This window comes from Acanthochromis polyacanthus, chromosome 6 (genome assembly GCF_021347895.1).
Source record: "Acanthochromis polyacanthus isolate Apoly-LR-REF ecotype Palm Island chromosome 6, KAUST_Apoly_ChrSc, whole genome shotgun sequence".
In the NCBI taxonomy this organism is placed as follows: Eukaryota; Metazoa; Chordata; class Actinopteri; family Pomacentridae; genus Acanthochromis; species Acanthochromis polyacanthus.
In genome coordinates, this window is record NC_067118.1 from 31,601,605 (window position 1) to 31,623,613 (window position 22,009).

General features: G+C 39.5%; 1 protein-coding gene across 4 annotated transcripts; it reads right to left on the reverse strand.

Annotated features, from left to right (window-relative positions):
* Nucleotides 1-83: 83 nt before the first annotated feature.
* On the reverse strand, nt 84-18,512 carry LOC110948296 (protein kinase C-binding protein 1-like). Of its 4 annotated transcripts, none has more exons than XM_022189758.2 (21): nt 18,364-18,512; nt 18,031-18,266; nt 12,934-13,004; nt 12,159-12,319; nt 10,103-10,246; nt 9,525-9,638; nt 9,284-9,376; nt 8,890-8,977; nt 8,748-8,803; nt 8,576-8,653; nt 8,364-8,479; nt 7,758-8,233; nt 7,531-7,659; nt 7,246-7,398; nt 6,391-6,903; nt 4,535-5,002; nt 4,285-4,427; nt 4,032-4,112; nt 3,864-3,942; nt 3,469-3,708; nt 84-1,276 (listed from the first exon to the last, which is right to left on the reverse strand). In XM_022189758.2, the coding sequence occupies exons 2-21, from the start codon at nt 18,042-18,044 to the stop codon at nt 1,098-1,100; spliced, it is 3,396 nt and encodes a 1,131-aa protein (XP_022045450.1). In that variant the 5' UTR covers nt 18,045-18,266; nt 18,364-18,512; the 3' UTR covers nt 84-1,097. The 4 variants fall into 4 exon arrangements, with proteins under 4 accessions (XP_022045450.1, XP_022045448.1, XP_022045451.1 ...); XM_022189756.2 differs by having other exon boundaries at nt 10,103-10,324; XM_022189759.2 differs by lacking the exons at nt 18,031-18,266; nt 18,364-18,512 and adding an exon at nt 15,030-15,167 and having other exon boundaries at nt 10,103-10,324.
* Nucleotides 18,513-22,009: the final 3,497 nt, after the last annotated feature.

Below are 22,009 nucleotides of genomic sequence, written 5' to 3' on the forward strand. Positions count from 1 at the left end.
CACTGATTTAATTTAATTATTTGTGATGGAAGTGTCGTTTCTCAATAACTTGAGGACACATTCAAGAACTTACAAGCTCCAAATTGATAAGTGCATTTTTATTTTTTTCTTCACGATTCCATTTATTTTATGTACAATATGTAAACAAGAACGAGACACAAGCTCAAAACAGACATGCTCACAGGAAATAATATCCAGCCAAAATGCAGTTTCTATTTTTGTCACCCCAGTTGTTAGTGTCTGACCAGGATTAACATCAGCTTTGGGTAACCGGTTGAACAGAGACTTTGCTCAGAGCTGACATTCGTGTGAAGAAATTTACTTTCAAATAACTGTATTTAGACACATAGAAATGTGATTTCAATAAACATACTATAAAAACATATAACACTATAAATATTGTTCAGGTATTTTCTTACAAAAACTTTGTACAGTTTAAATTGTGTAGTCCTTTGTAATAAATCAGATATTTTTTTATGTAGGCCTATACAACATGGAAGTACAATACAAAACTGGTATGAGACAAAAATGCCACCACTAACATGAAGACAACATGGATGAAATATAATCTTTGAACTTGCATTACTCAAAACACCTCGCTCGACACAAAGCAAATGTGGTTTAAACCAAAGATGAAACTTGCATAACTATATATCTCTGATGGCACCAGGATGAATGTGTATCAGCTGTTCAAAATGTTTTGTCTCACAATATGGAGAGCAATCAACAATATAAAACAGCTGTGAAGTACTTAAGAGCAGCATTGAAAGTGATAATGTAGAAAATGTGGGTCAATACAATCTTGCCCAGAGCTGAAAAAGTGGTAACAGAGCTACAACATAAAACTACAGTATGAAAACATCCAGACTCACATTTTATTTTTCAACACAGACTACGGTACTTTCACAAGGTGCATCCACCTGAACACATGTAGAAACTGAATGAGCAACGAACCAAAAGATGTCCACCAAGCAGTTGTACACATGGGAATGGAAAAATCAAAGTGATTTGTCACAGAGGTGCAGGCATTCAAGCACCAAGTCTGAGGCTACAAGCCCCACAGCGGCCTCGCAAAATGTGCCTGTACATTGTAGCAGTTAGGTCACAGTAACACCAGCGCTGTCCTTGTTTTTGTCCATGTATGTGGGAGAGTTGCTTTTGTCTGATATTGAACCTGCGCCTGGGGGTAGCGTCTGTGTGGCAGGAGAGTGGCCTGTTGATTTGACTGAAGGGTCCGAGTTGGGCTCTGCCTCTGGTTCCTGCTGCGATGCTGTGGCTGGAATGAAAAATAAAATGTAACATGAGAGCACGCATTCTGTCTGGTTGTGTTTATGTGCAAAAGTTCCTCTTATCCTGCAGGTCTGATAAGTGGGGCAATGTCTACAATTTACAGGGATGAGACAACATTTTGTATTTTTGACTTCAAAGTCACACTATACTTTTGTAGGCCAAGTGACTGCAGGGATGGGGTATATTGTGGATAGTCGAGGAGGACAGACTGCAATGGCGATTATTTCATGCTCATTTACTGTAAGATGGCATAAAAAAATTAACCACAGCAGCAAAGGTGCTGCCTTGAGATTTCAAGCAAGAATGAAGAAGAAAGTTTTGTTCAATTCAGAACAAAAAATGGTAATACATAGCTCTTCTGAAAAACACAGTCCCACGTCATACTTTAGCGTGAGTGTACATTATTATTATTAATATTGTTAGAGACTTTTGTTCTGTTAAATCCAACGTTTTTGGGTGGATCTATGTACTTTATATATAATATCCATTTGGAAAATACCCTGAAAACCAAATATGAGTACAGTCAAGTAATAATATTTTTGTGATTTACATCAAAAGAAGCAGCCACCCTAATGGTGACAATGTTGAAGAGTTAATTTGCAAAAACAGATAACTCCGTTTTGATAAATTTTCAGAAAACTTTTTTTTATTGTTTACTTGAGATAATATCAATCAAACTGAAGTTGAGTGGATTTGACTGAGTAGAAAAATACATGACAAAATTGAGAAAAAATAAATTTAGTGTTATTATTATTATCTCAAGTAAACAATAAAAAAAATGAGTTTTCTGAAAATTTATATAACGGAGTTACCTGTTTTTGCAAATGAACTCTTCATATTCTACAATACATGGCCTCTGCTGCAGAACCAATCACCTTCTGATTAATGCAACCTCATAGCAATGGATACTGCATGTCAAATTACAGTTTGCTTTTAGGTCATTAAACCTAATTAGCATGTTCTGGAAGCTTCATCTGCAACACAACACTGAGTAAACACAGTAATATGATCTATCCTGCTTATAAATTACATGTAAATAACTTACAGGGTGACTCAAAAAAAAGTTTACACTGGCAGAATACAACTTTACTACCATGTTTATTCAGCTTAGAATTATAATTTATTCACAAATTATACATCGTTGTAAAGAGCATGTACGGTAGATTCTACTTTTCAATGTGTCCCCCCTTAAGTGTCACAACAGCCTGCAGGCGCCTGCGGAATGCTTGACAGGTCTTCTTTATGTAGGATGCTGTCATCTTCTCCCAAGATCTAAGAGTGGACCTCTCCAAGGCTGGCACAGAAGGGTGCGGCTTCTTACAGGCACTGTCCTCCACAGTTGCCCATATACTATAATCCAGGGGATTGAGATCTGGACTCTGGGGTAGCCACACATTCTTGGACCAGAATGCATGCAAGTTGGCATCCAACCATTCCTGAGTCATTTTGGAGGTGTGTGCTGGTGCTCCGTCCTGCTGGACTTCATGTTCAAATCATTCTTGATGAGCCGTTGCATTGAGGAGTGGCTCACATCAAGCTCATGTGCCATCTTTCTCATGGACCTCACAGGATTTGTCTTGATGCGCCGTTTGACCTTGTCAATCAAGTTTTTGGTCCGCACAGACCGGGGACGACCAGACCCAGGCTTTTGTGAGGCTGTTCCAGTATCTTTCAGCTTCTTTTTAATTTTGTAGACTGCACATCTGGATATTCCCCAGCTGTGCTGCAATCTCAGTAGGTGTCAGACCGGCACGCAGCAATTCAGGTACAGCTAAAGTTTTCTTCATTTTCAACAGAAGCACATGAATTTGAGAGAAGAGAGATTACCAGCTGCATTGAGAGACTTTAAGGAATCACTGGAACATGAAAACCTAGTTATAGATGCTTAAATGGCTTTTAAACAAGCAATCAACTGAGTGGAAACTTTTTTTTTGGGTCACCCTGTATAATGTTTTTTTATGTCATCCCCATCTGAGTATCTATTGGTTATTTTTAAATCTGCTCAATAGCAATGCATTTATATTTGTCAAATAATATTTAAAACATGACCTTTGTGTGGCAGTGTTGTGCACTGCAGTGCCAAGTAACAACCAACAACAGATGTTAGATACTTATCCAAAGCAGGTAGGCAATGCAAATTTAATCAATATATTGGAAATACCAATGTAAGTACAATACCTGACTGTGTGCAGGACTTCATGTGTTCTGGCCAGTGTGCCTGCTGACATGGATAATCACAGTAACTGGTATTCCAGCAGCAGTAGAAAATAGCTTCTTTCCTGCAGTTGGCACACCACTGTTTCTTTTTGGTCTCGTCCACTGCCTGCTGCTTCTCCAACTCCGTCTGCTTTTTCACCTCAGCCACCAATCTTTCTCTTTCCTGCTCCAGACTCTGCCTCATCTCTGCCATTGTCAGTTCTGCATTGAAGAGAGACAAAAACGTGACTTGAGACTCATGCTACATGTAAAAAAGAAACATCTGTAGTTATATGACGTTCAGAGGGAAACTGGCTACAGAGTACACGAGCTCTCAGAGGTGTGGTGGCATACTTTCTTGGAAGCAGAAATCTTACCCAGATTGTGCTTCATCTCAGACAACTCCTGCTGATGCAGCCACTGGAGCTTTTCAATCTCGATCCTTAACCGTCGAATCTGCCGCAACAAAAAAAAAAAAAGTCATTAGAATTGCTTATAAGTAATTCGACACATTAATAAGCACATCTTTGAATGATAGTATTTACCTCTGCAATTGTATTTCCTGATGTGCTTTTGGAAAGATCATTGTAGATTTCAGTCATCGTCCCCTTTATTGTGTCCATTATCTGCAAAGTTTTGACAAAATCATGTAATATTAGATTTAGACCGTAAAAATGAAGTAAACAGAGCAGTAATTAAATTCATATGAAGTGAAATTGGTCCTTAGGGGTTTTTATACTGTGCCCTTTCCTTACATGATGTGACAGAGTAAATGACAGGATGAGGACTTCTACTTACTTTGTTTGTGTATTTGGCTATATCTGCAGCTACGTCTGCTGAGACAGTAGGGATCTGCAAGTCTCCTGACATGAAAGCAGAACTACCAGATGTGACCTGAGCAGTTGACGAGGATGCATTCTGAGGCGGGTCTTTTTGTTGAACTGCAGAGAATGACGATAAGAAAACAATAAGAGGGAAATTAGGCATCTTCATGTACACTTTTTATTACATCATGTTATGCTGAGATTAACAATGGTGGTGTATTTACCCTTGACTGATTGTCTGGTCTGATAGCGAGTGCTTGAGGACGAGTTCTGCTGTTGTGACTGCAGCTGCTGTGGGCTGCGTGTTTGGCCCTGACCCTGGGCCTGTGTCTGCACAGGCGACTGCTCTCCATGCTGCTGCTGCTGCCTCTGCACCTTCTGCATATGCCACTTCTGAGAAGACGTTTGAAACTTGGTCGGATTCCAAACCACTGCGCGCTGCACGGCTTGAGCCGTCTCTTTAGGCAGTAGAGGGCGCTGTTTCTTTACAGCTGTGGGCACTGTGGCTGTTGTGGAGACAGGAGAGGAAGCATTGGTAGATCCACTGGTAGCTGTGGTTGCACTGGGCTGACCAGTAGCTGCCGTGGACACAAGGTTGAGCGCCGCTGTGATAGAAGGCTGCAATGAGTCTTTCAGGTTGGAGGGAGCATCACGGGCTTGTGCAGCTGATGCAGCAGATGAAGGCAGTTTACCTGGGCAGAAAAAAAACATCATAGTTTCTTCAGATTTTGAAATCAGGCAGGGCTACGTCCAAAAACTCTAATGGGGGCCCACTGAGAGTCTCGGGGTGGCAAATGGTCATTCCATCACAAATCATTACATTTTTAGAACAATTTCTTCTAAATAATTTCAGATTTGTTTGAAAAATAAAAATTGAAAATATACATATTTAAAAAGATATCTGTGAAGATAAAGCTTAATATATTATATACTCTTACAACTTATACTTTCAGCACTTTCTTTGCACATTCAAATTTGAGGTTATGTTTGAACAACAATATCGAAAAATATTAAAGATAAAAATCTGGAATTTTCAAAAGATTTACATCAAGAAACTAACTTGAAATCATTTTTGGAGAGTACTAGATTATACTTGTCCTAAAAGAAAGACTGTTTTTGCTGAAGAATACAGTGAAAATGTGAAAGCATCATATATTATGGTCTTTTACTATCCAAACTGAGAGTCATGGTAGTTTGTAAAATGGAATTTTGAGAAAAGGACAATGGTATCGTTTGTATTCTTGGTATCTATAGTAATTTATTACATATCACTGATCCACTGACAAATGGTAGTATGGAAAACTACTTTTGACATTCCATGGAAAGAGACACAAGTTCTTGACGAAAAGAGGCAACTACAACACCTGCGCAAATGGAAATTAAAAATGAACCTTTTTAAAAATGGTAATCACTGTTGCTTTTTATTACACAAACTGAAAAAATTAAATAGCAATTATGAAATGTGTAAATGTTAGGGCACTCTGCCCTTGCAGAACTCAATTAGCAGCAAGAGAGTGTTATCACCAAGTTTCAAGAATAAAGAGAGTTAATGAAGCTATGAAACTGTCATTGCCTAACAAATTCTTGACCTGCTTTCCAAGTCCAAACAAGTCAGCTAAGGCCTAATAAGTTAATGAAGTGTTGAGATTTTACAACTGCAAGTTGAAATACTAAGCAACACTGCACTAACATTTGAAGAAAGGTTATTTTTTAATGGCTGGTGCTGGGAGCATATATAGTTTTTCATTTACAATTAAATTTGTAATTTGCCAGGTGGTGACCAAATTGAAAATGTGAAAACTACACGAAGAAGGCTCCGACATTAACCTGAAAACAACACAGCTGAGAACATTCAGTGAATAAATTTCGATCAACTGGAGAGGAGCTGAGACGCTCACACTGATCTGCACCTTTTTTTATTATTATTCTTTATTTTACCAGGTAAGATCAGTTAAGAACAATTTCTCCTCACTGTGTGTGCTCTGACATGAGAATATAAGGCTAACAACTGTTGTTCTAACTAAAATACAAGTTGTAATGAAAAACAATGAGAAAGTAGACAGTTTATGAAAAGTCTTACCTTCCAACTTGGCAACATTGGACTCTTTGAGAGTTTTGGCACCAGAAGACCCCAGCTCTCTCTTCGCCCTCTTTGAGTCACGACCTCCATGTTCATCTCCCAGGTCAATCACCAGCTCTCTTTCAGAATCAGAGTCTTGCTCAGCCGCTGATGTGGCAGCAGCTGCTCTGCCCTCCTCTGGGGCTTTAGGCTTGTCAGTGAGGGGCTGAGATTGGGGTGTTTTGGGCTTATCCTGGGGGTCTCTATCGGGGCCATTGCTGCCCTGCTTCTCTTTGAGCAGGGGTTCAGGGGTGACTTTATCCCCTGTTCCCACAACTCCCTCCTTCTTCTCTCCCTCCGAGCTTGCTTTGGGCCTTTTTCTCTCTGCTTTGTCCTTGTTGTCCTGAGCGTTGCTCTTTGGCTTGTGTTCCTCATCACTGAGATACTCGCTGTCACTTGAATCAGATTTTTCAGAGTCCTCAGAGTCACTGTGGTCCACTTCTTTATACACGTCTTCAGAAATCTCATCGATACCTGTGTGGAGATACGTACATTAAATATTGTTTTTAAAAAATGTTAGTGTTTCTAAAAAATGACTAATAATTAAACACTTAAATTGTAATCCACCCCTACATCTAACTAACCCCACAGGGTCATGAAAGCACGTTTTGACCCATAACTGCCATATTTATGAAATGATCAAATCCAGATTATTCTTGCAAATGACCACTAAACATAAATGAAATTGTCTTACATTTCCTGAAATATTTTGCTATTAAGATAAACATCACTACCAAGAATCAACATGGCTTGACATATACAATGCAAAAATAAAATTGTGTATCAAAACATGACACAAAATGGCTGTCCATGTACCGAGCTGTGCCTTGCAGCTTTCAATAGTCTTGTCCAGACTCCTGATAGGTCTCTTTGGAGTAGGGACGGCAGCTGCGGCTCCTTGCTGTTGCTGCTGCTGTTGTTGCACAGTCTCACTCAGCTCCTTGAGATCCATTTCAGCCTTCACTCGATCTGAAAACAACAGATAAATGTTTAATTTAAGTAATGTTTAATTTTATTTATGAAACATCTTATAATACTGAAGACTGATTATAAATCTTTGTGACAACACAATTACAGTATTTTTGAGATGTTAGTACTGACCCAGGTTGAGATTGAGGATGCCACCTGTTCCTGAAGTTCTCTCCTGCTTGGGCACCAGCCCAGGGTTAAAGGCCTTCGGGCTCCCCGTTACACTGCCTGCAGGACCCATTTTCCCCGAGACAGGAGATGCTGTAATTACAAGATGATAAAGCTTAGCTATTTTTGTAAAAATTCAGAGATACAAGTAGAATAATGAAGATGATGACTAATAATAAACAGTTATTTACCAGTACAGTCCATCGATTCTTCTCCGGTGCTGTAGTGGAAGGCAGGGTTTCTACTAGCCTTTTCCATATCTTGCTCCCCATCGGACCCTGTGTGAACCGAGGAGTTAGTGCTCATGGGAGACCGAGGCATGTCTGTCATTGAGACCCGCCGACTCATACCACTGGGTGTGGAAGTCTTGCTGAGCACCATCTTGGGAGATGCGGTTATATCGAAGTTGAAGCGAAGTTTATCTGCTTTCTCTGTTTTTACTGTCCCAGCACCGGGGTTGGAGGGATCCAGTAGCATCTGTAACTGGTTGTTGGGTGTGTAGGGAGTGCGGAAGGGTGCGTAGTTAAAGACCCCAAATTTCTTGCGAATGTTCTCTACATAGACCTCCATCTCTTGCATGGCGCTGTTGAAAATGCTCTTTGTTTTCTTCACAGAGAAAGGGATCTCTTTGGACATGAGGTAACAGTTGTTGATGGGAACCCAGGCTCTGTACGGAAGGACAGAAGAAAAACACGATTTACTGTTGAACAAATCAGAAAAATAAGAGATTCATCTTGGCCCAACAACTGTAATGCAACAAGTCAGTTTCCTCCATAGTCCCCGAAGGTTAATCTCACCTGTCATGTTGCCCAAAGAAGCGTGCATCCACTTGCCCATCCTTTTCACGAAGGGCTTTTGCTGGCCAAAAAGGAAAGCCCTTCAGCTTAGCCCAGACCAGAGGATGTGGTTGACTCTATTGGAGACAAACGATAATAATAAAGTGCTTCACAGATGTGGTGTCTAAGCTAAAATGGATAAATTCAGCTTGAATGTGGTATTTAAGACTTACACATGGCTCACAAAACCAGTTGTCTCTTTTTTGGCATGAAGACAGGTAGCACTCTGGACAGACCTCAATCTCATTCATCTAAAAATGTTAAATTGCAAGGACTTAATTCAGCAGTAAATTACACACAGCTACAAAAAACCTTGTCATCAATAATTTAGTAAGGCTACTTTACCTCATGTTCACAGATCTTGACGATGACTTTTGCAGTTGCTGTTAGTTTGTGATTACCTGCAACAAAGTCACAATTTAATTTAGATTTTCTTTAATAAATTAGCAGAGTAGAAGGTTTAATGATGTATATCAAAGTGCCTTACCTCCATTATAGATGATGCAGTTGTGTAAGATCCATTTCATATCAGCAAGAAAAGCTTCTGTGCAGCCATACATTTTCTTTTTAACATTCTAAAGTGAAAATATATATTTAAAAAAAAAATCAAGTACAAGAAACTTAACTAAAAATTCCAATCTGTTTACATATTCTACTGTGTTTTATGAATACATATGAGGTAACCAACCAACAGGCCACTCAGTTTTCTTCAGGTTCGCTTGTTTTTCCATCAATTTTTACATTGTATATGCAGCTCTCATCCAAATTTCATCATTTTAATTGCCTAAATTGAACATTTTGTAAGACTTTTTTGCCATTTCCCTCATGCCTTCTGTTTTTACTATTTTAATTTGCAATTAAAATAAAATAACCATTGGTACCTTCTCTAAAGTAGACAAGTCCATGGGGTGGAAGATGTACTCTGCGTAATCTGGGTGCTGTTCCAGAGACACAGGCTTTTGAAAAGGCTCAGTCTGCTCAGTTTAGACAAATACAAAATAAACAAACAGATGCATTAGCCAAACTTTAAATTACTCATTTCTCTGGGATATTTCCAGGACTTTTGTGTTTGCATACAAAAAACACTCTTGGATTGTAAAAAGACTGTAAGACGCCCCTTACCCCAGGCTGTTTAATTTTTTGGAGTGCAAATTTCAGCAAGTAGGAGAGCTGGTCTATTGTCAGCATTGTCATCGCCTTGCTCTGGGTTTCAATGCATTCAGCAACTGTTATTTTCTGAAAAGGAAATTGAATTATTAATGACATTAATGAATGTATAACAAAAACAGCAAACATTGAGCAAAAGAAATGAACAGATACTAATTAAGTCTCAATTCTTGCAAAGTTTACATTATATGCTGTCTTTTGATTTACCTGATAAGCTCAAATATGAGCTTTGAAAATAATTTTAGAACAAATTCCTCTAAAAATAATCAGGTCTAAAGTTTAATCCTTCAATATTTCTCTTACAGTGTGAGCTATTAGTTACGCTTGCAGGGGTGTGACACCATGTGTCAGGGCAGGTCAAGAGCCTGTGGGTTTTTGGCTCAAGCACAGACTAACGCAGGTTATTTCACTGATTTGTTTCTGCCCAAAGCTGCTCACGGCTCACAGTGTGACACCCCATTCTGTCAGCTAAGCAGGATTTCAATCCCACAATTATTTGCGTACACCCACACACATACACATCAGTGAGATACCTCACACTCTGGACAGAACCAGTCGCCCTCGGGCTCGGCTGGTAGTTTGAGGCACTTGGCGTGGTACACCCTGGGGCAGAGCTCACAGCAGAGCACCTGGCCCTCGCGGTGGCACAGCCAGCAGTAGAAGTCATTCCTGCCGTCCTGCGGTACAACATCAACAGGGTCTGTGGTGAGTGCTGGCTGCTTCATATAGTAAAAGGGACCATGTCTTAGCTCTGACTGAAATGCAGGCAAGAGAAACAAGGGGGTAGGTTTCAAAAAACACGCAGGAACACAAAAAGGTGCAGTGCAACAGAAACAAGGCAGCAGTAAGGTGGGATAAGCAGGGTAAGCGGTACAGGGGACACTAAACACAATTATTCCATCACATGATTGTTTTAAGCAAATAAGTAAATTATCTGAACATCTAGTCACTAAACAACCTTAGCTGAAATCAAGACAGGCTCTAGAGTGTGAGCTTAAGCATCACTTGTTTTTCACCTGAGAGTCAACACAATGCATGATGTGGTTCTCTGGTAAGTACCCAGCTGTTATCCTAGCGTTGCTACATTATTGGATGAAAAGAAGCTGATGCATTCAGTGTCATGGCTCTAGATACATTTCTCAGTCCAAATCACCTTGAGCTTACATTAAAAAAGTGATTGTTCATGTTCAAAGTAACACTAATATTCACCTATCACTTATTTGACATTTCCCAGAGAACCAAAGCATGTACTGTAATGCTATCATGAGGGTGTAAACTATGCTAATGTCAAAATCCCATCAAAATGTTATGCCAAAAAAAGCTAAAATTGTCTTTAAATATCATGCAAGGTCAACACTGGACTAACTTCACTCCACACCACATTAAACCAACAAGCAGAACCTAAAAGCATGTGCATCTGAGGCATTTAGTACCAAAATTCATAAAACATAAACACGACAAAACAATTTGAAATGAACATCCATTTGTAACTGATGTCATACTCTAGTCATCAATAATACAAAGTGTCTAAGTTATAAGTGTATTTGAGTTGACCATGCATTTGTGACACAATTCCAAACCTACATAAGATACAGTTATCCTCATTAACAGCAAGTCACACCTTTACATGTTGGTCCATTTTGAAAATACCAGTACTCACAGCCATGATCAAAACTGGTGTGTTCTCACAAGAAATATGGTAAATTTTTAACCAAAACAAAATAAGACCTGCAGTGTGCTTTGTCATCTCTGCAGATCATACTGAATTCTCTCTCTTTTAGCACATTTCTAGTTGTCTCGCTTTGATAAGACGTCTAGCACCACCGGTGTCTGTGTAGGTTCTCATTCATCCAGGTCATGGTTATCCAAAGTAGTTTAAATCAATCCACAGAACGTTAAGAAAGTTCCTTTAAGACGTTTCACCTCTCATCCAAGAGGCTTCTTCAGTTATGGTGGTGGTTGGTGTTGCCTCAGCTTTTAAACCTCTGTGAGGTGTGTCCAGGGCTAATATTCCAACGACCGATACCAAAACTCATCTGACTACTCAACGATGGTCGCTGTGAGTATCGGTGGGGGTCGCTGAAATGCACAGATGTCACTGAGCCCTCGTGTGCTAATGGTGGTCATTAGCATGAGTCTGCTGAGTAGTTCTTTTGGGGAGTTTTGAAAGGACCAGATTGTAAATTGGCGAAGCACCAGTGTACCCACCACCAGTGTACCCACTTCAGACCATTTCTTTCCAAAACAGATAATAACTCGGCGACTGATTAGAGGTAAGTTATCTGTATTTCAGCTTCTCTCAAGCTCTCTTTTTCATTCTTCATTCAACTTTACTCTTGTGTGTACAATACTATGAATGCATTCTCTATCATGAGTAACTTTTCACTCTGCCAGTTCAAACTGACTATGAGCATTTGTTTTCTGATGTGGTCGAACACCACAACAGACATCAACTAGTTGTTTTCAGGTATAATTCAGCCATTAGCAATTTGTGACAGTTCATTGCCCTTTGAGTTTTTGGCTGGGTGGATCAAGTCGCAGCCTTTGAGAACACACCAGATTTTGAAATGCGCATACTGGAGACCTTACCTGGTCTTTGTTAGAGTTCACAGCCCCTGGCTTCTTCTTTTTCTTCAGAGGGCTGGGGGAGGTGTCTGAGGGAGAGTGTCCATTGGAGGAATGGGTGGGACTTGAAACCTTTCGCTTCTGTGGCACCACCGATCGATCTGCTGACCCCGGTGGATCAGGGACTGAATGTGAAAAGATAATCACGTCATCACACAACCGGAGGCACGCTTCTATCAGGCACTCAAGAACAACACATTGCGCAAGCTTGAGGAGATTAAAAGACAGGTGCTGTTATAGTAAATCAGCTCGCTCTAAAAAAAAATACGAGCATGAAAAACATCAGAACCTATCATACATAATTGTTATACTCCCATATTTTTAGAGCCCAATCAGACAACAAGGAGGGAAGTGCACTTTGAAGCAATTCAGTTTCAGCTGAGCAATTAAACAGTCAGATTCGGTGTACAGCTTTTAGTCATTTGTAACCATGATAACATTGGTAACTAATACTGACAGCAGTCACAATAATCTAAAGAGCAATTACTGAAGTTACCACTTGTGCATTTCAAATTACCACCTGACCACAGCAAATGACTAGAGGGCTTCCTCTAAACTAACTAGACCCTGTGGTCTTGGCACAAACAGGCAAACAGTCAGGCATAGACGATTATCTTTGCAGCCCCAAGAGACCAACAAAATGAATCAGACTCTACTCTCAAAGGAGTAACTGGCATCTACATTCTCTGAAACTAAACCGTCTCCTCCTAATGTGAGATGCTCGGCCTTAGAGACTTACCTTTGGATCGCACAGATGCATCCATCCCCTCTACCACATCAGGTTCTGTCTTTATCTCCTCCTCAGCCAGACTGCAGAGCACCGAACAAGAGCACACAGAAAGAGAGGCAAACTCAAAGTCAGAAAGGGTGTTCAGAAATCACATCAGCATAACAGTAAACAAGTGGAACACCACCTAAGGCACCCAGGTCCCAGAGGATCTGTCAATAGGGACTCTGCTGGTTTCCACTGTTATTGTTTTCACTTGATTTCACCACATCTCTGACTTTCTGGTAGAGATATAAAATCCTTTCCATATTATTAGTGACAATCGAGCCTGAAAATGTTCTTTATGTTCTAAGAGAGAGAATGGTAACAATCACCATGGCAACATCTCTCCGCTAAGCACACGTTGATATTCACAACAACATATAGGGCCATTTGGCCAAAATCACCTGGCACCTCCGTCCTTCAGGAGACGTTGCAGGTGTAACATTATGATTTGTAAGATTTTAGTCCACCTAGGTCTGCCTGTGCTTTGTTCATGACAAAGAGTGAACAGATCTATAGTAACAAGAGCACCAGAGGGAGCTGGTCCATACCACCGAAGGGACAGCCTCTTGTGGTGATGAACAGTATATGTTCGTTGTTCTTCTCAACCCCCTTCAGTAACAACAGGATACCCCCCAAGGATTTGGACCCATTCTTGGAGACCAATAGCAAAAGAGCAATGTAATAAGCTTGAAATCATGTCTGTCTAAATATTTCCAGCATAAACCTTCACTATGAGTTTATTTAAGAGCTGTAATACCTACATAAAGGTTATATTCACATACTTTAAGAGTTTTGTTTTACTGTTTCTTAAATCACTACGCAAAGCACTGACTTCTCTTAAAAAATGCATTTATGATGAATTGATCAAAATCTAAGAATACAACCCACTCATCTAGCAGCAGAAAACCTTGATTTCCCAGGTCTTTGCAACTGCAAAGCATCTCATTTCCTCTGAGGAAAAAAAATAAAAGATGAGAATAAAAGAGGTCTAGCAATAAATGAAAGTCTTTGAGAGTTTGGCTCCTCATTTGTCAGAGCAACAGAAGGCCTTGTTCCAAGGATGTAGCCTTTATTCACAAGCCCAGAGAAGAAACCCCTCCCAAGGACCCCTGACAGGTCACACACTTGGTCAGTTCATAGCTTTGGCTGCGGCTCTGGTTTTCAGCTAGGATGATGGGTTTTCAGGCTACAACTCAAAGGTCAACCACATTCGTGGGATAAGCTTTTTTTACTTCTGAAACTAAAGAAATGTTCTTCACATCCCCTCCTCCATCCTTAAAGTGACATTCCCCACCAAGTTGATCAAATGTCAGGTCACTGAGGGTTAAAATGCATGTCCAAAGGGTTGTATGAATAAGATATGACAAACCCAACTTGAGCCCATGCTCACTCAAACAACCTTGATGCTACCTCCACAGTCAAATGATTTACCAATGACTAAACCTTTTCATTCTTCCAAACAAAATAGCAAATACTGTTAACAACACTGTAGCTCACAATCATCAAGAGTTTTTGAATACATTCCTGTTTTCTCAGAGATTCAATGTGATAATCACAGGTTGCTTATCAAACCGAAACTTCACAGCAAAATGACAAACATGGGTTGAGCAGAATTTCTTAAAAAATATGACATATGGGTATCTTGTTTCAGCCTGCCAACAGCCTCGCACATACACACACGCACGCCCCAACCCCTCCAGGGCCTTCCTGTTCCGGACTGAATGAACAAACGAGGCCCACATGAAAATAAGAAAACGGTAGCCAAGTCACTCTGCTACGTGTACCACAGCCCTGAAAAGGGAGAACATTCGCCATTACCAGGCAGTCCAGAGCTGCTGAGCAAAGTGCCACAACCCAGTTATATGCACACTCAATCCCTATGGCAATACATTGCTGCAACTGCCAGGAAGACAATGATGACCAGTAGTAAAAAGGTATGATGATCCAAAGGCCAGGTCAGGAACTATGATCCATCACACAAGGAGAGTTAAGCAAATAAATCCTCAGCAGATTCTGATATATATTCCAGACAGAACAGGAAAAGCACTCACGAAAGCACTCACAGTATTCCCCTCTGCAAGTACTGTAGTACCTGATGGACAAAAAGGAAACAACACTGAGTCAATGCCTTTAGATTCCACTCCTGTGAGAGACGAGCAGGGTTCTCTCGTCACAGAAAATGGAGGCCACAGCTTGCTCCCCTCCCCCTCTCCCCCATCCCCCACTCCAAGGCTCAGACTCAGGCACTGGCATATCCATGCAGGAGGACCAGACAGATCTGTGGAGATTACAGTCCAACATTTTAAAAAACACTGCTATGTCAGGAGAAACCTTCACACCCAGTCACACAGATAATGGAGAAAGACAGAGAGGAAGACACGGGAAAATCCAGCAAAGTGAGAAGCACTCATCTGTCTTTTTTTCATGCCTTCGATCTTGGCTTCCCTCCTTCCCTGTGAACACTGCTGTCATAGAATAATTAAATTTCATTTTCAGGGAAGAGAACCCAGCACTGCAAAATCAAAGTCAGATCCTGGCAGAGCTTTTCTTTGTATAAAAGACTATGTGGGCTTTACATATGAAACAAATAAATAGCTGACATATGGTTTTATTTGAAAATCCAGAAAAGCTATTCAATGCAAATTTCATATTTTTCTGATCATATCGGAGCAGAATTGCTACTAAAACTACTTGGGTTTCAAACCACTGACTATAAAATATGCTTCTCAGTCTGCTACGCAAAACCCCAGAGACACTATTGAGTTTTGCAAAATGAAAAAATACATTCAGCTTTTACAAGACCCAACAACATGCAGACAAGCACAGAAATGCATATTATTTACTTTTCTTTACAGCAACAAAGTAAACATAATTAGAAGCAGAAGATCTCTATGTTTCATAAAACAATGGAATTAACTGCATTGCAATGTCTGTTCTAGCACAACTCCCAACACTTGATTAGCATGTAAAGTATACAGCTAGTATGCTCAGGATATCCTATATAAAAGAAATATTTGACCTGGATTTTATATAAGGCTGTAAAGGGTGAATCAAAGATGGCTGTGGAATTTTCCAGAAGGCCCTTGCTCTCCCTGCTGCTCTCCCTCCGATTGTCAATCTTTAACCTCAACTGCAGCTGCAATTGGCTGGAGGGCCAACAGGGTGGAACATTATTGGTCGGCTCTGCTATGCCACACAGATCACAGTGTGCAGGCTCCCCTCTTCCTCTTAAAAAGCATTTTTGCTGCAATGCAGAGATTTCCCCCTGCATTAGATGGTTTATTCTCTTTTAGTTTAGCTTACCCTTCTTGACTAGGACAGCATAAACCAGAGGGGAGTTTAAAAAGGCCCTTTGGGAGACAATATTCATGGCTGTGATGCCTAACTCAGTGGCTGTGCTATTCAACCTCTGTCACCCTGTTTAAAAGCTCAGAAAGAGGCCCAGACAGTTCATTCCAACACCAAGATATTACACATTGCTTGCATATCTATTTATGTTCAGATTACATTATCACTAATGCACCGTGGCAGAGTAGAAATTAACTTTTGGTTTCAGTTTTACAGAGAGGGGATTATTCGTAGTCAAAAAGGAAAACACTGATTATAACGTTACTATTCTCTGATTGTAGCATAGATGAAAAATGTCTTGTGTCAGGCCACAAGAGAAAGCAATCTTTCTTTGTTTCCCCCACGCACTTGAGACTGCTAAAATGGTGCTACATGACATAACACAATGTACTGTCTATCCATGGTTTGAAAAACAGGGCATGTTAAGTTGTTTTTAAACTTGAAGCAACAAACTGTAAAGTGTTTTCATCCATCTGTGTTTTTAGATGCTGCTTAAATGCATTTCAGTCTCAAATGAAGCACTATGGATTGCCTCTGCTCGAAATGTGCTTTGGAAATAAGCCTGCCTTTCCTTGCTTTTGTGCATAACTTCACTAAGCACACCTAAAACCTGTCATTTTGGATCTGTAGAAATGACATTTCTACTTTTTGTGTAAACACTTCAAAAAAACCACAGTAGTAACAAGGTAAAGAGAAAACAGAGTAAACAGATCAGAGTTCAGAACAGCAACTCCTTTTAAATGACCACATATAGACACATATACAATTGGTTTTTCGGTCTTCCTGTCTGTCTGAAGTGTGAAGAGTAGGCTGAAGTTCTGCCAAGAAAAGCTGCCTTAACACAAAATGGCCACTGTCTGTCTGAAAGTGGAGGAAGCAGCTTCACAACAGTTATGTTGTATCAAGGAAGCCAAGGGCAGTAAACTCAGGGCCTGTGACTCTAAAAAGAGGTAGTAAGAGTTTATTTCTACAGGTCAGACTGGCAGAACTGGAAGAGGATTGCTCTGTGTTTAAAGTTTTGCTTAATGTGGGCTCATCCTCTGAGCAGTATGGAGTGTAGAATCTCTGCAGTTTACCTAAATGTATACCAAGTCATACAGTTAGCAGTTTCTGAATTATTTATTCATGAATATATAAAAACTAATGGACAGAAAACCAGTAATGACTTATGCCCTGCCCTCCTAACATGCACATCTTTTGCCCCCTGCGTCTATTACCTGGCCTGGCATGACACAAGAAAACAGCACAGAGCCAATCCATTTACAAAGGGTACAAAATACCCCCCTTCCTGCTCCTCGTCCACTGCCCATCCCCCATTCTTTTTCTGCCAGGCTACAACACAAGACTGCCACAACAGAAAGGACATGTGGGTGCCATTTTTAAATCCAACTCTATTTTGCATTATAAAAAGGAAAAGGATTTGCCATGGTCCACTCTGCCTCCTGTATGGCAGCCTGGTTGTCTGGGGCACCCATGTGACCCTGAGACATAGAGAGAGAGAGCAAGGGTGAGAGTCGTTACCCAACCCCCCACCCTCAGCACTGTGGAGCACAGAGGCCTGGCGAGGCCTCCAATCCACCCCAACTCCTCCTCCTCCTGCACACTAAACTGATTTTAAGGTGTGCACATTCATCATTAGAAACCAACAGTCACCACAACAACAAGAAGGAAGCCATGTTGTTATCAGAAGGCTGAGATAAAAAAGACAGAGCTTACCTCTGTGGATGCATGGCTGCCTGACACACTGTTATGTCAACACTTATAAAACATGGAGGACACTCTCAGCCCTCAGCCGGGGAAGGCTCCGCTCTTCAGGCAAGGCGATCAGGCCCCAGTGATGTTAGCCAGATCCTGACTGGTCGCTTTCCTCAGAGGCGAGATACAAGGCTGCGCCTGATTGGCCGAAATGTTTCCTGAGTAATTATCTTTGTTCAGTGCAGGCAGGGGCAGCACTGTGAGAGTCAGAGACAGGGGAAGAAAAATAAGCACAGAGCTCAGTCTAAAACCACAAAATAATGTGATTAACACGAGTATTTCTGACATACAAACCCCATTTGACAGTGTTTTGAAGCTTCCAAGTGTAGAATCCGGCAGGAGCCGTCTTAGTTGAAGGCTTTAGGTGTAGAAATGGCAGCATGTAGAGTGTTGGGAGCAGGACACCATGGCTTCTCTGCACAAGCCTCCATTTTTTATGTGGAGAGGGCCTTTGTTTAAACTCCTCCCTCCCTCTTGGCTGTTTGCAGAAAGGAGAGGCTATGGCTCTTCACCTATTTTGACAATTCAGCCAGCAAAAGAACGAAGATGAGGCAGCTATATGATATGCCTATTTACACTTCTACCGTCGATTGTAAAAGATATAGGACCTGAATTTTGAGCTAACCCTTTATGTGTCACTTCACTGCTGTTAACCTAATATTGTACTATTATGCCCCAGTGGCAAGTAACAAGTCAAACAAATAAATGTACAAGCCTGTGCTTAGCAAACTAATAAAATAAAATAACATTAATCAATGCATGTTCCTTTCTCCTACTCCATAAGGTGAAAAATTAAAACAAAATAGTGATTTGAGAGCAGTAATAAACATTAAGCCTGACAAATGTCACATTTTGTCGTCCCTTTTGACCTTCACCAGCACATTTATACACAGTTTTATATTCTGTGAATAGACAAAAACACAAATCTCAATAGTTAACCCAACTAGTGAATACAATCATGTCCAATACTAGCATTTGGTGAGGCTGTATCATTTGTTGAGTCTACTCTTTGGGCATTTGTGAGCATGTAATTATGTCTAATGAAAGGTCTTTCTTTTCCTCCTCCACATATGTGACAGACTCAAATATTTTATTTAAAAAAAGGTTCAACATAAAGGACTGTATCACATTAAGCACAAAATACTGCTTCAGAAATTGCAGTAGTTTACTGTACAGTACAAAACAGTTCAGGAATCACCGTTAAATGATCCTGGACTAAACATAATTTGCGCTTTTTGTGGCCACTGTATTCAGAAGAGTAGTGATTGTATCAGACTGCTTTCCACCATTTTACTTCTCTACACGTGAGTAGGGGTTTCCAAATACTGCAAAAAAAATCCCGTCTACTGTAGTACAATCACAGATACACATTATGGCACGTTAACTACTGCACAGAAAGTGAAAAGAGTGAGCTCGCCACACAAAAATGGTTTTAATGTACCTTTGTTTTCCCGTGTATATGCATGTCGGGCCTGTGTACTTGCAGCACCAGGAAGAAGCCTGCGCCCAACGTAGGGCTCGAATCCTGTTTAAGAGTGGCATTATTTATCGACTAGGCTAGCAGGACTGTTTTTAAACTAGAAACCCACAGTGGGTTTTTTTTTCTAAATTATTATTTTACTCTATGTATGGACAATATTGATACATACTGTGTGTTTGCAGACGTTGTGCTGGAGGATGTTGGTGTTGCTGGCTGCGGTCTGTCTCATACTGCCCTCTAGTGCCCAAACACAATGTAAGCTTTGACTAGAGTCAGCTGGATGCGTCTAAGCACTTGAAATTTAGGTCACATTAGCTAACAATGTTAGTTAATTATACTGCTGTGCTGTTTGTTGAACGCCTAATGAACGTCACGGAAGACTAAATAGTTAAACATAACCGTTTGTAAAATGTTTGAAAAATACAAGAATTTAACACTGTCCTTGAGGCCTAAAAGAAACTTAGAAAGTTGATATATTATTTGGCTGTGAGCAAAAGTTACCTCGTTGCCTCTGTCACTTGCCTTATTGTCACAACAAATTTTGGATTTAATATTTACCGTTAAGTTAGAGAAAATTATATTAATATATATTAAAGTAAAGATAGTCATTTGTTTAAATTTCAGGTCCTTTGTTAGATGTTAGCCTTGCTAATATTTAAATAAATTTGAAAGAATTGTACTGGTAAGGGGAAATTTTTTTTAAAAAGTGTTTTTAAAAAATATTTGGATGTAATACTGTGACACTACAAAACAAGTATGTGTGTTTTTTATGAGAATATTATTACATTTTTTTACTGTTCAATATAGAGGACTATGTATTAGTTTGAATTTGAAAATAATAAATGTTTATTATGGTAGGACTTTTAAGGAAAAGTGCCTTCCTGAAATTGAATCCTAGCTTTGTCAGTACTAGAAGTCTGATAAATTATTATTATGATATCGAACCAGCAGTTAAGAAAAGGAACAGTATCATCTGTGTAAAAGGCTAACTATCTGATTCTATATTAAGCTTACACTTGTGTGCCATATTAGCTTGCTGTAGCTAGCCAGCTGAATTCTTTGCCTCTTTAGACTAAGCATCCCTGGTGATTTGACATTATTGTTATGCCAATAATGCTATGCCAATAATTTAAATATCAGTGAAATAAAGTTATAGTAAAGTTATAACCTCTCCAACTGTGATTTGTCCTCATCCCTTCAATTCCAAATTGATTCAATAATTAAACCATACTAAAACCAAAATCTAAAATAATTGTCCTATGCGTTAGCTAACAGTTATGTTGCAGCTGAAATAGTAACAGCATCATATTTTAAATATAAAGTTAATCTTAAGCATTAGTAATAAGGTATGCCTCAGACAACCTGGAGAAGATGCCCCTTTCTAAGATTAATATTTCATTTTATAGCACAAAGTTGTCATCTGTTTTTAATTATTTAACATCCAAATTTGTGCAGTGTTGGAGACATCTTGTTTTGGCTGTCTTACCTCGATTTGTCCTGCTGTATTTATATTAAAACCACCACTATCAGACTTCTTTATTGATCATTTACTTGGTTTATCTTTGACACTTTTGTGTTAGTTTGTTTGAGATTCTTTGAGAACAATACCAATAAACAGCCAAGATACCAAATGTGCTTGCAAGACAAATGATTTTTGTGTTTGTTTGCAACTAAATGAAGACAAAATAAATACATATTTCAGAGAAAACAGGATTCTTTAGTTAGTTAAAAGCATAGCCATATACACTAATAAAAGAATATTATTTTACAATTTATAGAGCCACAGCAGACAGAGCAGAGATTTACACTTGTCTCAAATGAAGCTATTTTAGTACGACAATGTAATCAGCAAAACATATTTAAAGTATCAATAGTAAAAGCACTTGTCCTTGCAGTGTTCTAAAATCTATTGTTAACTTGTATTAAATTGTTATTGATGTCAGCAGTATTTTTGTTTAAAATTTGTAGGCTTAAGAGCTTGATTGACAACTAATTTGTGACAAATCTTCAGATAAATCGAGAGTACAAGATGCGATATTGGATCATATAATAAAGATTAAAAGTGCAAGGAAACTAAAAATATGTTTACTTTGATTAAATGTCAGTACGGGTCTCCCCAATATTGTGTAAGTTACCATCTAAAATTTGACATACAACACTTTACCAATATTACCACTAAGACTGCATCAGTGTTTCTATATTCACAACACATGGTTCTATTTAAAGTCTTAACAGAAACTGAACAATATAGTGCTGCAGTCATTATAGTTTAAATTATAGAAGGGCTTTTGTGTTTTGCATGCAACTTTCATTGCACATTGATGTTCTTTTTTGTGGTTACTAGGGGTATATAGATGAGCCCCAAGGGAAAATAATGGGACAAATGTATAGATAAGAGCTACAGAACATACAAAAATATAAATTAAATTTGAAATGGGTTTATTGAGACCTTCTTATTTG